Genomic DNA, 12,083 nt, shown 5'->3' on the forward strand with positions numbered 1-12,083 from the left:
TTATAATAAGCTGTATAACATTGCCCCACAAGACATTGTAAATAAGGATGAATTGGTAAATAGTGAAAAAAAAGGAAGGATATACTTAGAAAATGCAGGTTTGCCAAAATTGAGTAAAGAACAATTAGAATCCCTAGAATCAGAGATCACAGAAGAAGAAATAGAAATAGCATTGAGAAGTACCATGGAGGGGAAAAGTCCAGGGCCAGATGGGTATATGGCGAGGTATTATAAAAAATACAGAAAAGTGTTAATACCCAAACTAAAGGCATGTATGAATGCCTTGGGGGGTGAGATGGAAATGAGGTAAGAATCTCTGCAGGCTAATGTAGTTTTAATCCATAAGGATGAGATTAAACAAGAATTGAGGAGACGGGGGGGGGGGGGGGGGGAAGAACCCGTCTTGGATAGGTCGCATAAATCTGCTAAAAATGATAATTGTGCCCAAAGTATTATATAAATTTCAAATGGTCCCAATCAAATTGCCAGAGGTATATTTTAAAGAACTTAAAAAAATTATAAGATATATTTGGAAGAATAAAAAACCTAGAATCTGTTACGAAACACTGAGTAGAAATAAAGAGAGAAGAGGATTGGGAGTACCAGATTTTAAGAGGTATTATAAATCTGTGATAATGGCGAGAATTTTTGATTGGACGCACAATCCAGAGAAAAGCTGGGTCAAAATAGAAAATACGTTGAGTGGGACGAATTTAAGTAGGATTATATGGGTGCCCACACAATATAGGGGTTTGGATAATGACACAAGTTTGTACACTTTAAATGTTTTGAAAGTTTGGGATATAATACACAGACAGAAGGGGTGGGTTTTTAATTCACTACTGATGCCATTAAGGAACACAGTTTTTTTTGCACCAGGCAGGGAGGATATCACAGGGAAATGGATTATTAAAGAGGATGCACGATTAAGAGATATAATGGTGGGGGAGGAACTGGGACCACTAAAGGAGTTGGTAAAGAAAAAAGGGGAGATTTTCAATAGGATGGATGAATGGCGATATCACCAATTGAAGCACTTTGTAGGAGGACTTCCAATACCTTTTAGAAATAGGAAGGATTGGAATCCATTTGAAAGATTGTTAGATGAAAGGAGAGATGGGAAACATAGAACTGCAAAAATATATAGAATTCTCACTGATATAGATATTAGCACTAAACCGAGGTATATAGAGAAATGGGAAAGAGATTTGGAGATGGAAATAGATGAAGAGATGCAGAAAAAAATATATAGATTAACCCATGAAAATATTAGCATGCGATAGGTTGAAGTAGATTATAAGTGTTTGATAAGATGGCACATTACACCGAAAGTTGAAAATAAGATGAATGGAGAGATTTCACCGTTGTGTTGGAGAGGGTGTGGAGAGATAGGCACGTGGTATCATATATGGTGGGGGTGTCCAAAAATACAAATATTTTGGAAGAAAATAGTTAATGTAGTGGGGAAGATTACTGAAGTTAATATTAGATTAGACCCAGGGGTTTGTCTTTGCCATAATATAGAGGTACCAGTGAAAACATATAAGAATTTGGGTACATGGTATTTACTAAGTGCCGCAAAGAGTCTGATTCCCAGGTATTGGAGAAAAAGAGAGGTACCAACGGAAGAGGATTGGGTGGTCAGAGTGAATCAGATTTGTGAGATGGAGAAACTTTATTATATGCATGTAGATAAGATGGGGATATTTCACTCAAAATGGGAGAAATTTAGAGGAAAGATGAAATAAATGAAGATATAAGACTCTACTAGACAGGTTATGAGCACTCTCCATAGGGGGGTAGGGAGAAAACGTAGAGTAATGGGGTGGGAAGGGGGGGGGGGAGGGAAGATGGGGAGGGGTATGGAGTTATTTTAGGGAGATAATTATTTATAAGATTGTATTGCTATGTTTGGTTTCTTTTGTCCCTTTAAGTGGGGAAAAGGATTGTAATATGAATTTTGTTGGAAAATTAATAAATATTTATAAATTAAAAAAAAAAAAAGTGTCAGCATGCCGTATACCGGCGTATAAGACGACCCCCGACTTTTGAGAAGATTTTCATGGGTTAAAAAGTCTTCTTATATGCCAGAAAATACGTTAACCTTAATATATTCCTCAGCAAAATGGCCGCAGGTAGCAAGTGAGGTATAGTGCAGTATATAGCAGCAACAGGGTAGATAAGAGATAGTTTAGAAGTTATAGCAGTCTTAGAAGCTGTTGCAGAAGTTTTAGCAGATCAAAAGATTGGAAGCTTGGAAGAAATTCAGATGGATGGAATGATGGATTGATTTCACTTTGAGGTGTCTGGTCTTTTTAACTATACCAGACCTTTGTTTCGAGGGACCGCCCAACAGACTTGTTGATTGGACGGTTAAACAGTTTGCGTACCTAGAGATGTTCCTGATTTATCCACTGAAGACAGTCAAGTATTACAGATGGATTGGTGGTCTTAATGATGATTCATCCTTTGATAGAAACCACATGTCTTGATGTATCAAATATATGTCCTATTCAAGTATAGTTAATTTCACTACTAATTTTTGGATGAGGACCATAGAAAGGTGTGAATACATTTGGTTTCTCATTTTTCTGATACCTGAACTGTATTGGAATGGCTGATTTCTGTTGGAAATATAGACATTACCTTATTCACAAACCACCTTATCTTTCATCACTTCAACTTTAGTTGAGTGGGATGCAATACTCAACCTTATCGAATAGATTTGTGTGTGGAAATATACCCTTAATAATATTTCCATTGATTTAAACCAAATTTTTCTTTGTATCTTAAATAACCCAGGTTTTACCTTGTACTGAATATACAGTTCAAGGAGATGTGACATAAGAAATTTCATCCATTGTTGGGTAAATAGGGTAAACAGACTGGACTAGAGTTAAACCTCAGTATTCAATAGCATATTGTCAGCTCAAGAAGTCTTGTTTAGTCATCACACACCTCCCAAGGTTTTGGGAGAGATAAGACAATGAGGATTTCCTCTCACCACTGTCACTTTCAGACCTCGTATATGCTCACCTGCAGACATCCAAATAGTGGTGTTTGATTCTCATTGTCTCTTAGACCAGTTTCTTCCACTCATTGTGTGTGTGGTAACTTCTTGGAATCTCACTTGAAATTCACTGAGGATGTTAACCAATGACAGTCAGCTAGGATTTCCAATTTTGGGATAATATACATTTTTTAATAAACAGTCCCAAAAGTCGTTACAGCTGACCAGACTTTTTAAAAGGCCTGGATGAATCTGTCTTTCCAGGGAGAATATCTCTTTGGTGCTACCTTGGATGACATCATCAACAGCCTCATGGAAGGCAAGAGTACCTTCCTTCCACAGGCAAGAAGGGGATTGATCCGCATCAGATGTCTTGTCCCTCCTTTCCTGCCCACAAGAGGCCTTTTTACTCCCCTGGTTCCTCTGACAAGGGCTCCAAGCTCTTCAAGGCCCCCACAGGTTTTTGCCACGCACTCCTGGATGCACAAGCCCACCACACCTGAAGAAAAGTCCTCTGCAGATTTCGTCCCACCTGTTTCCAGGATCAGGGGTTATCTTCGCTGTATCTCTGGCCCCTGGACTGGTTTCTGTTGCTTCCATGGCATCTGAACTTTGTTCTTCGGTCCTCCAGTGACCTTCCTTTGGGAGTATTCAGCATATCCCCATCTTACTTTTTTCAAAGTTGCCTTCTTGATTGCCATCATTTTCACACGGCAGGTATCAGAACTGGCTAAGGTGGTTTGCTGTCCCTTCCCTTCCTTTTCTTCGAAGGTGGAGTCGGATTTCACCTTAATGAGCACATTGTCTTGACTTCCATTTTTCCATGGATGTCACATCCTAAGGCATTTTTGTTGCACGCCTTGAAGGTGGTCTGAGAGGCTCATGTGTGCCTGTCAGCTATGGTCTTCCGGAAGTCAGGTTCTCATTTGGTGCTAATAGACAGTCCAAGAAAGGCATGACAGACTCCTGTACTGCTGTATCCCGTTGGATTCGGCAGGCAATTGTTCTAGCGTTTGCCATTAAGGGTCATGTTCCTCCCATCTCCTTTACGGCACACTCCACCAGGATAATTATTGCCTCCTGGGCGTTATAATCTCCAGTGTCTGTGTCTTGGATTTTGGGGCAGCTTCTGGTTGTCTCTGCACACTTAGGATATTTATTTTACAAGTTGAGGTGTTTGCATCTTTGGATGCTTGTTTTGGCCATGAGGTTTTGCTAGCCACTTTTTTATGTCCCTTGCTTTTGGTTTGTCCACCCCTTCTTGAGACACTGCTTTGAGACGTACCTTTGGTCAAGAATAACAAGAGCTGTGTCCGTGAATGAATGTAGGAGAAAACGTGATTTGTGTTACCATAAAATCCCTTTCCCTCAGTTTATTGACGGACACAGCACACACCCCTATTTTTTGGAGTTTATACTTCTGACACTGCTTTGTGACTAACTGTCTTGCCTACAGCAGTGAAGTTAGTTATACCAGCTGCTTATGGGTGGTGATGTGTTCTTTTGGTTTTTTTTTTACCTAGAGTCCTACTCCTGTAGGTGGTGTTTTACTTAATATTCAAGAATCAGAAGAGATGTGTCCATCAATGAACTCAGAGAAAGTAGTTTTACGGTGAGTAATACAAATCCTGTTTTTCCGTATTTGCATCTGGGTCTTAGTTCTTTTTAGGCTATTTCTGTATTATAAGGTATTATTTATTATGTAATTTAGTGTGTTCATTGTGTGGGTGTAAAGGGCTGGAAGGTGTTTATTTAATATTGATTTACATCATTATACTATCTTGTGATTGATTTGATAATTCAGCCACTCCAGGTCTTTGACAAAATAATCAGTTTCAACAGCTCTGCTCCCCAGTCTTCCTGTACCTAGAAAACTTGTCTAATCCTGGATACATCCCAAGCAGAGGTCTTTCTTCCAAAAAATTAAAGTCCTGTCTCTAAGATCTCATGCTTGACAATTGGGATCCAAGAGATATCCCACAGTGAGATTTGCCATGAGAGGTCTTCATCTAATGACTCCCTCCTTTTGAGGGAGTACTTTTCACCCAGTTCTACCTAAGAACCCTCCAGCTAATCATTCTGTTAGCAGGGAAAAAGCAGTCTCGTTCTGTGGACTTGCCATTGCTCCTATCTAGCCAAAAAAGAACTTCATTGTCATTGTGGACCACCAGTTCAGCTCTAACAGTGGGAACATCATTATTCAACTTGCACCGAACTACCCCTCTTCCCAGCAAGCTAGATCTGCTATTTCAAGGCCCTCTGTTCCACCCCTCTATACATTCTCTTTCTTTAATGGCATGGCTGTTGAAACCCAGGTCTTGAAGGATAGAGCAATTTCTGAGTCTTGATTGCTACCATCGTGAAAGTGAAAAAGGCCACTTCCAGGAAGCTGTATTATTGTGCCTGGAAAGTCGTTTCATTATTAGAGACTATCCTGTGCCTAGCATTCTGGCTTCTTGCAATCGGGTCTTGACCAGAATCTCACACTTAGCACCCTAATAGGGCATGTATCGGCCTTATCTATCCTTTTTCAAAGGCCTTTGGGTTTGCATTTCTTCATTTTAAAAAAACTAAACTTTATTCAAGGTGTTTCTCATGTTAGCACTCTTTTCTTCCATGAACCTTAATTTGTTTTTCGGACCTGCAGAAACCACCTATTGAACCCATCAGATATAGTATACAGTATTCCCTTAGACATTCTTGCCAGCAAATTTACTTTTCTGGTAGCCATCACATCTGTCAAACACGTCTCTGAATTGGCAGCCTAAGAGTCTTTTCTCATACTTCTCAGCAAAGTGATATTGTGCCCAAGACAATCCTTTCTTGTAAAGGTGGTTTCAGCATTCCCACCCAATGAGGTCATTGTTCTGCCATCCTTGTGCCTTTCTACTTAGTTTCCAAAGAATTTCTTTCTGCATGGCCTGGATGTAGTCAGAGCCACTACTGCTTTTACTAGAGAAATTTCCTATTTGTTCTTTGCTTAGGATCTTGCAAGAGGCACCCAGCTTTAGAATCCACCATTGCACGGTAGATAAGGAACTTGATTACAAGAGCCTGTACTCTTAAACAAAAACCTCTTGCTGCACTGCTACATGCTCACTTCTTCAGATGTGTTGGAGTATCTTGTGCCATTACGCACCAAGCATCTGTTGCCCAACCTTCTCAGAGTTTTACTAGGTGGACATCCAGTCTTCTGTGGATGCAGCTTTCTGTGGGGAATTTCCTCAAAAGTAGTGTCTAGTCACCTGAAGGTACGAGCCTAAAACCCGGAGTGTAAATAAGTTTCCTATGTCCTGGATCGTACTCCAAGATATGGAATTTACAGATATGTCAAAAGTTTTATTTCTTCAACTGGGACTTGACAATAACTTGTGCTTAAGTACTCTTAAGGGGCACTTTTTTTTCCTTGCCCATTTTTTTTCCAAGCCTCTGGCTTCAATTTGCTCAGAAAATACCTTTATTCAAGGTTTTTCTTTTTTCTTTTTTTTTTTTTAATCAAACCACTCTTACAGCACTCTGCTTTCCTGGGACCTCAACTTGTTTGTGTCTGCCCTGTGGAGACCATGCTTTGAACCCATCAGATAACTTCCCTTAGATCAAGGTTTCTCAACCAGGGTTCCTCCAGAGGTTGCCAGGGGTTCCTTGAGCAAAGATCAATTTTTACCTTTTAGATAAGTTCCCACTAACGCCAATGATCTTTTTAGCTATCTTTAAGAGGGTATTTCTTCCCAATGACCACAATTGTAAGGAGCATTCTTCTCAATGACCATCTTACTAGTGTATCATAAGTTATAGATATAGTCATTTTTAGCAGGGGTTCCTTGAGATTGGAAAGTTATTTCATGGGTTCCTCTGTGTTGAAAAGGTTGAGAAATACTGCCATAGATTATCTCTACTGCAGGGAGGCAGCCTTCCTCCTTAATGAAGACATAGTCTTTCCTTCGTTGTGCCCTACTCCAAAGCAGATTGCTCGCGAGTGGACACGGTCATTGCTATCAGAGTCTCAAAGCTCCAGTCTCTATCAGGAAAGTGACTCCCTGTTTTCATTTTACCCTCAGGACCTCACATAGGACATCCTGTTTCAAGATCCACTAGTGCAGTGGTCGGCAAGCCGCGGCTCGCGAGCCACATGCGGCTCTTTACACATTTTAATGCGGCTCTTCTGTGTGCCGGGCGCCCGCTCCCCTCCCTCCTCTCGGGCGGCCGAGGACTCTGCAGCTAGCCCAGCAATGATTGGCCAGTCTCGCTGCCACTCACATCCTGATAGCTAGTGATTGGCTGTCAGGATGTGTGTAGGCGGGGCAGCGTGACGAACGTGAGGGGAGCTAGGCTCCTCTCACAGTCCGCCCTGAAGACCAGAACGGTGCGGGGAACACGGCGAGAGGAACGCGCGGAGCAAAGGTAAGTGAATTGACACAGGAGGGACTTGGCTTACTACTTGCTACTTACTTATTACTACTATATGAGGGATGAATTACTATATGGGGGATGAATTACTATATGGGGGAAGAATTACTATGGGGGATGAATTACTATATGGGGGATGAATTACTATGGGGGATGAATTACTATGGGGGATGAATTACTATGGGGTATGAATTACTATGGGGTATGAATTACTATATGGGGGATGAATTACTATGGGGGATGAATTACTATATGGGGGATGAATTACTATGGGGGATGAATTACTATATGGGGGATGAATTACTATAGGGGGGATGAATTACTATATGGGGGAGGAATTACTATGGGGGATGAATTACTATATGGGGGATGAATTACTATAAAAACTTATTGAAACTAAAAACAGTGTACCATCCTATGTATTTTCAGTTTTAAAAATGTGGCTCTCAAAATAAATTTCAATCGTGGTTTTGGCGAGATTTGGCTCAGTTGAAAAAAAAGGTTGCCCACCACTGCACTAGTGCTAGGAGGGTAAGACAGCTAATCACAAGAGCTTGTACCCAAAGGGCTTGGCGCCTCCTGCATGTGCTCACTCCACCAGATTGGTAGGAGTTTCCTGGGGTGTTATACCAGACTGACGCCCAGTCTTCTGCATGTGTGGCATTTGGCTGTAATGTTGAGTAGTTGCCCCTTTGAGTCTGTTGCCCCTTATTATTTATTTTGGCATGGTTCTGTTTTTCTTGTTGTGGCCCACCCTTCTTAGACACATATGACTGGGCACCTATAGTGCGTGTCACAGTGTTACCCCGGCCAACAGCCCCCACTTCGGTAGAAAGGTGGATCTATCTCAGGAGTGTTTCCCGCAACCTTCGTGGATTCGTAAGTAGATGCCCCCCTCTCTCTCGAGCACATGCAGGGCACTTGTACTCCCTGGAGTGGTTGACCAAGCGGGGTCCCCTCCTCTCCTCCAAGTCTGTCTCTCCTGTTGCCCCCGCTATTATCTAGGGCACATGGTGTGGAGTTGGGGGCTCTACTCCCCTAGTCTCTCCAGTCTCCCAGCTGTGGCACAGGGTGTAGGTGGAAGGATGCTGGGATGTGCGTATCCGTGGTGGTCTCCCTCTTTGACAGCCCTTATCTGTACCCCTGGATGGACAGGTGCCCCTCTGGTCTAGGTCAGAGTGGGCTGATAGTACCTGGTCTGCCTTCCTTCGCGGATTGCTTGAGTACCTTGAGGTTTCAGTCATTCCTGGCGGGCATAAAGTCATATGGGTTTGCGTTGCCTGATGTTGGCGATATTCCCAGCCCCCCTCCTTTCCTGGGGTCTCTGGTTTTGGCCCTCCCGTGGGTGTGCTCACTATGCAGTCAGGCTATCCATAAGTTTAAGCTGTGGCCAGGCTGTGGTGCCCACCATTTTAAATCTGGGCAACTCCCTCTCTTGCATGCTGACAATGTAGTCCTGGTGCCCTCCTGGGGCCGTGCAGAGGGCATTTGCGTCATCCATCTTGCTTCAGGGCATTTGCTCCTACTCTCCTGCCTCCTGTGGCCTTGAAGCTGAAGGAGGGCGGAAGTAGGAAGAGGCTGTGTATTAAAAGTGTGAGAGCCGAAAGAGCCATGTTTTCAGTATGGCTATTGTACCTCTGCTTGTTACTGTGGCCAGTGCTGTACAGAACTGCCTGTCCACTGCTGTCCTCACCCCTGCTTTAAAGGAGCATTTTATCTCCATTCAGCTATATAGGGTGAATGTGACCAAATCCAGCTGGATGCCGATGGAGTGCAGAAGTAGGAAGAGGCTGTGTATTAAAAGTGGAAGAGCCATGTGTTTTCAGCATGGCTATAGTACCTCTGCTTGTTACTGTGGAAGGTGCTGTATAGGACAGCCTGCCCACTGCTGTCCTCACCACTGCTTTCAAGAAGCGTTTCATCTCTGCTTAGCTGTATCGGGTGAATGACCAAATAAAGATGAGAGGCAATGTAAGCCTATGAGCTCCCTGTATACAGTGACAGCCAATTCTAAGTTCATCCCCGAGTGTTCACCTTCTGATATACCCTGTATATTAGGACTGGGGATCCAAAACACTGCATTGTGCTGGATCCACTGATATACTGGCACTCTAGTGATCCATTTGCTGATCCAGTTCATGGTGCTGCCAGGCTGAACAGCCATTGAGAGGAGATTATTGGCATAACCACCGAAAATGAGCAATATGGGTCTCATTTTAGGCTCCTTGCCTAGCCTATGGGAATCTGATGTAATTTGCTCTAATAAAGGCCAATATCATGTTATCTGGAAGGAGTGTGCTTGGTGCAGCTTTCTTTGGAATAATTCTCTGAACTGGAGGTCATTCACTGCTAGTGGGAAAGCAGGGTTTCCAATAACAGTGGAGAGTGGCAAAATATTTCCCATCATAGAGAGATTCCTATACAAAGCCCATGTGGAACAAATTATAGGATGAGTTTTTATAAAATAAGTTCTTTATCGTGGCACCAAGGAATTGTCAATTTTAGTGAAATCTCCCTCCAGTTCTACCCATTCTTTTGTATCGCCATGTTGGCACCAGTCAACCACTCTTGTGCAGTGACAGGCTTCATAGTATAACAAAACAATCAGGTAGTGGAATTCCTGGTTTATCCTTGCAGATTCTGAGTGTGGACCTCTTTAATTTCGAAGGTTTACGCACCATAAATAATTTTTAATGTAAATAGTTTTACATTTCATTTGTCAAATGAAGGCTCATGACCAGTAGTGTATGACATATAGCAATAAATGCTAATATTTAATAATAACATCCTTGAATTAACAAGTTTAATTTTTCTTTAGGTGGTTTTCTCGATGTGTTCTACAGGATCCAAAACAAGAAATTGTTGATGGACTCAAAGTCTGCATGCAAGGTATATGCACCACTTTGGACTTATTCACATGTGATGTACATATTGCGACCCAGATGTAAAAATGCAAAAAGCTACAATAATACTAAAGCCGAATTAAACAGTCAGCATTAAGTACATTTAATCCTTATGCTGCTTGTATTAGTAAATAGATCGAAAGGTATATTATACACTTGGCCTTCGGAAGGTTTAACCCTCTTCATGATCAGACCGTATTTTTCTATTCAGCACTGCGCTACTTTAACTGGCAATTGTGTGTTCATTCAGAACTACCGAATTTAAATTTATATCATCTTTTTTTCACATAAATAGAGCTTTCTTTTGGTGTTATTTAATCACCACAGGGGTATTTTTTTTTTTTTTTTTAAATGAAAAAGACAGACAATATTTTCTGCTATATAACCTATCCATTTAAAAAAAACCTTAAAAAATCAAATTTAGGCCAAAATGTCTTCTGCTACATATTTTTGTTAAAAAATCCCAATAATTGTGATTGGCTTGCACAAACTTTACATCCTCTACAAACTATGGGAGATATATATATATAAATTAGAAATGGCAGCAACTAGTAGCGGGACTGTAATAGTACGGCAGTCAATCTGACACTTTGTGGAAACCAGTGACACTAATACAGTGATCAGTGCTAATAAACTACACTGGCACTGTACTAATGACACTGGTTGGGAAGGGGTTAACATCTAGTGGCAATCAAAGGGTTACATGTATGTCTGACAGTGCTTTGTGTATGTACAGTGTGATGGTTTTACTTGGGGACGGGACGGTTTTTATTCCCTGCTTTGCAAGGAAACAAAAAACGGGACATGCCAGCTGGCAGGGCAGAGCTCTGTATCATTTACATACTCAGAGCTTTGTTCTTTTAGCCTCTTTGTCGGTCACTGGGTCCCAGCTTTCAATCATTGGCCAAGACCCGCTAAACGGCTTGTGCTGTGTCTAATCACAACACAGATGCCCCCAACCCCCTCCCCCCTTACCCGAAAGAGCTGAATCACATACTAGGTAGGTCAGAATTTCCACTTGCCTGCTCGCATTGGGCGAGTGGAAATAAGATGGGGGCTAGCAGCGCCGGGCCTAGGGGTCTGTGGGAGGGGTGGTGGTGGGGGCAGTGACAAACTGCGATCTCCTGTATGTCTTTCAATGAAGTAGCTAAAAGACATGGGAGAGAAAGAGAAGCGGCTGCATTGAAAGACATACAGGAGAGAACCGCTGCACCGCTCGTTCCGTTTCTTTCCGACCCCCCCCCCCCCCCAGCACGAATAGGAGAAGAGGGTATCTGCTCTGCCTTCCCCCGCCCACACTCCAGTCCATGAAGCTTCTCAGAAGAGGATGTGTGGGCGGGAAATTGTACACAGAGCAGCCGACAGCTCTGATGCTTCTGACTGAGCATATGAGTCCGACCTCCCTTCCTTCCTTCCACCCACCCATCCCTTCCTTCCACAGCTCACTTCCTTCCTTCCACTCCTCCCTTTCTTCCTTCCACCCCTCCCTTCCAGCCTTCCATTTCTTCCTTCCATCCCTCCCTTCCGTCCACCCGACGTTTCCTTCTACCCACCCCTCCCTCTCTTCCACCCCACCTTCTTCCTTCCACCCCACCCCTTCCACCCTTTCTTCTTTCCTTCCATTTGCTTTCTTCCTTCCCTTCCTTCATTATGCATAAAACATTTGGAAAGTAAACAGTCCAAGGTATTTAGTAGGAGGCATGGCGAGTTTTTTGAAAATGAAGAAGCTAAATACATTTCTTTCCACCCTTTTTTTTTTTCTT

The 12,083-nt window shown here is 42.4% G+C and overlaps 1 protein-coding gene across 1 annotated transcript in view; it reads left to right on the forward strand.

Annotated features, from left to right (window-relative positions):
* PIWIL1 (piwi like RNA-mediated gene silencing 1) overlaps positions 1-12,083 on the forward strand; it is a 474,823-nt gene that overhangs the window by 356,868 nt on the left and 105,872 nt on the right. Inside the window, exon 16 of the mRNA XM_089653649.1 lies at positions 10,236-10,306. Within this exon, the coding sequence (XP_089509775.1) occupies positions 10,236-10,306 (71 nt within the window). The remainder of the gene's footprint in view (positions 1-10,235; positions 10,307-12,083) is intronic.

This window comes from Staurois parvus, unplaced genomic scaffold (genome assembly GCF_062004578.1).
Source record: "Staurois parvus isolate SC_StPar_1 unplaced genomic scaffold, SC_StPar_1.0 ptg000719l, whole genome shotgun sequence".
NCBI classification, from domain to species: Eukaryota; Metazoa; Chordata; class Amphibia; order Anura; family Ranidae; genus Staurois; species Staurois parvus.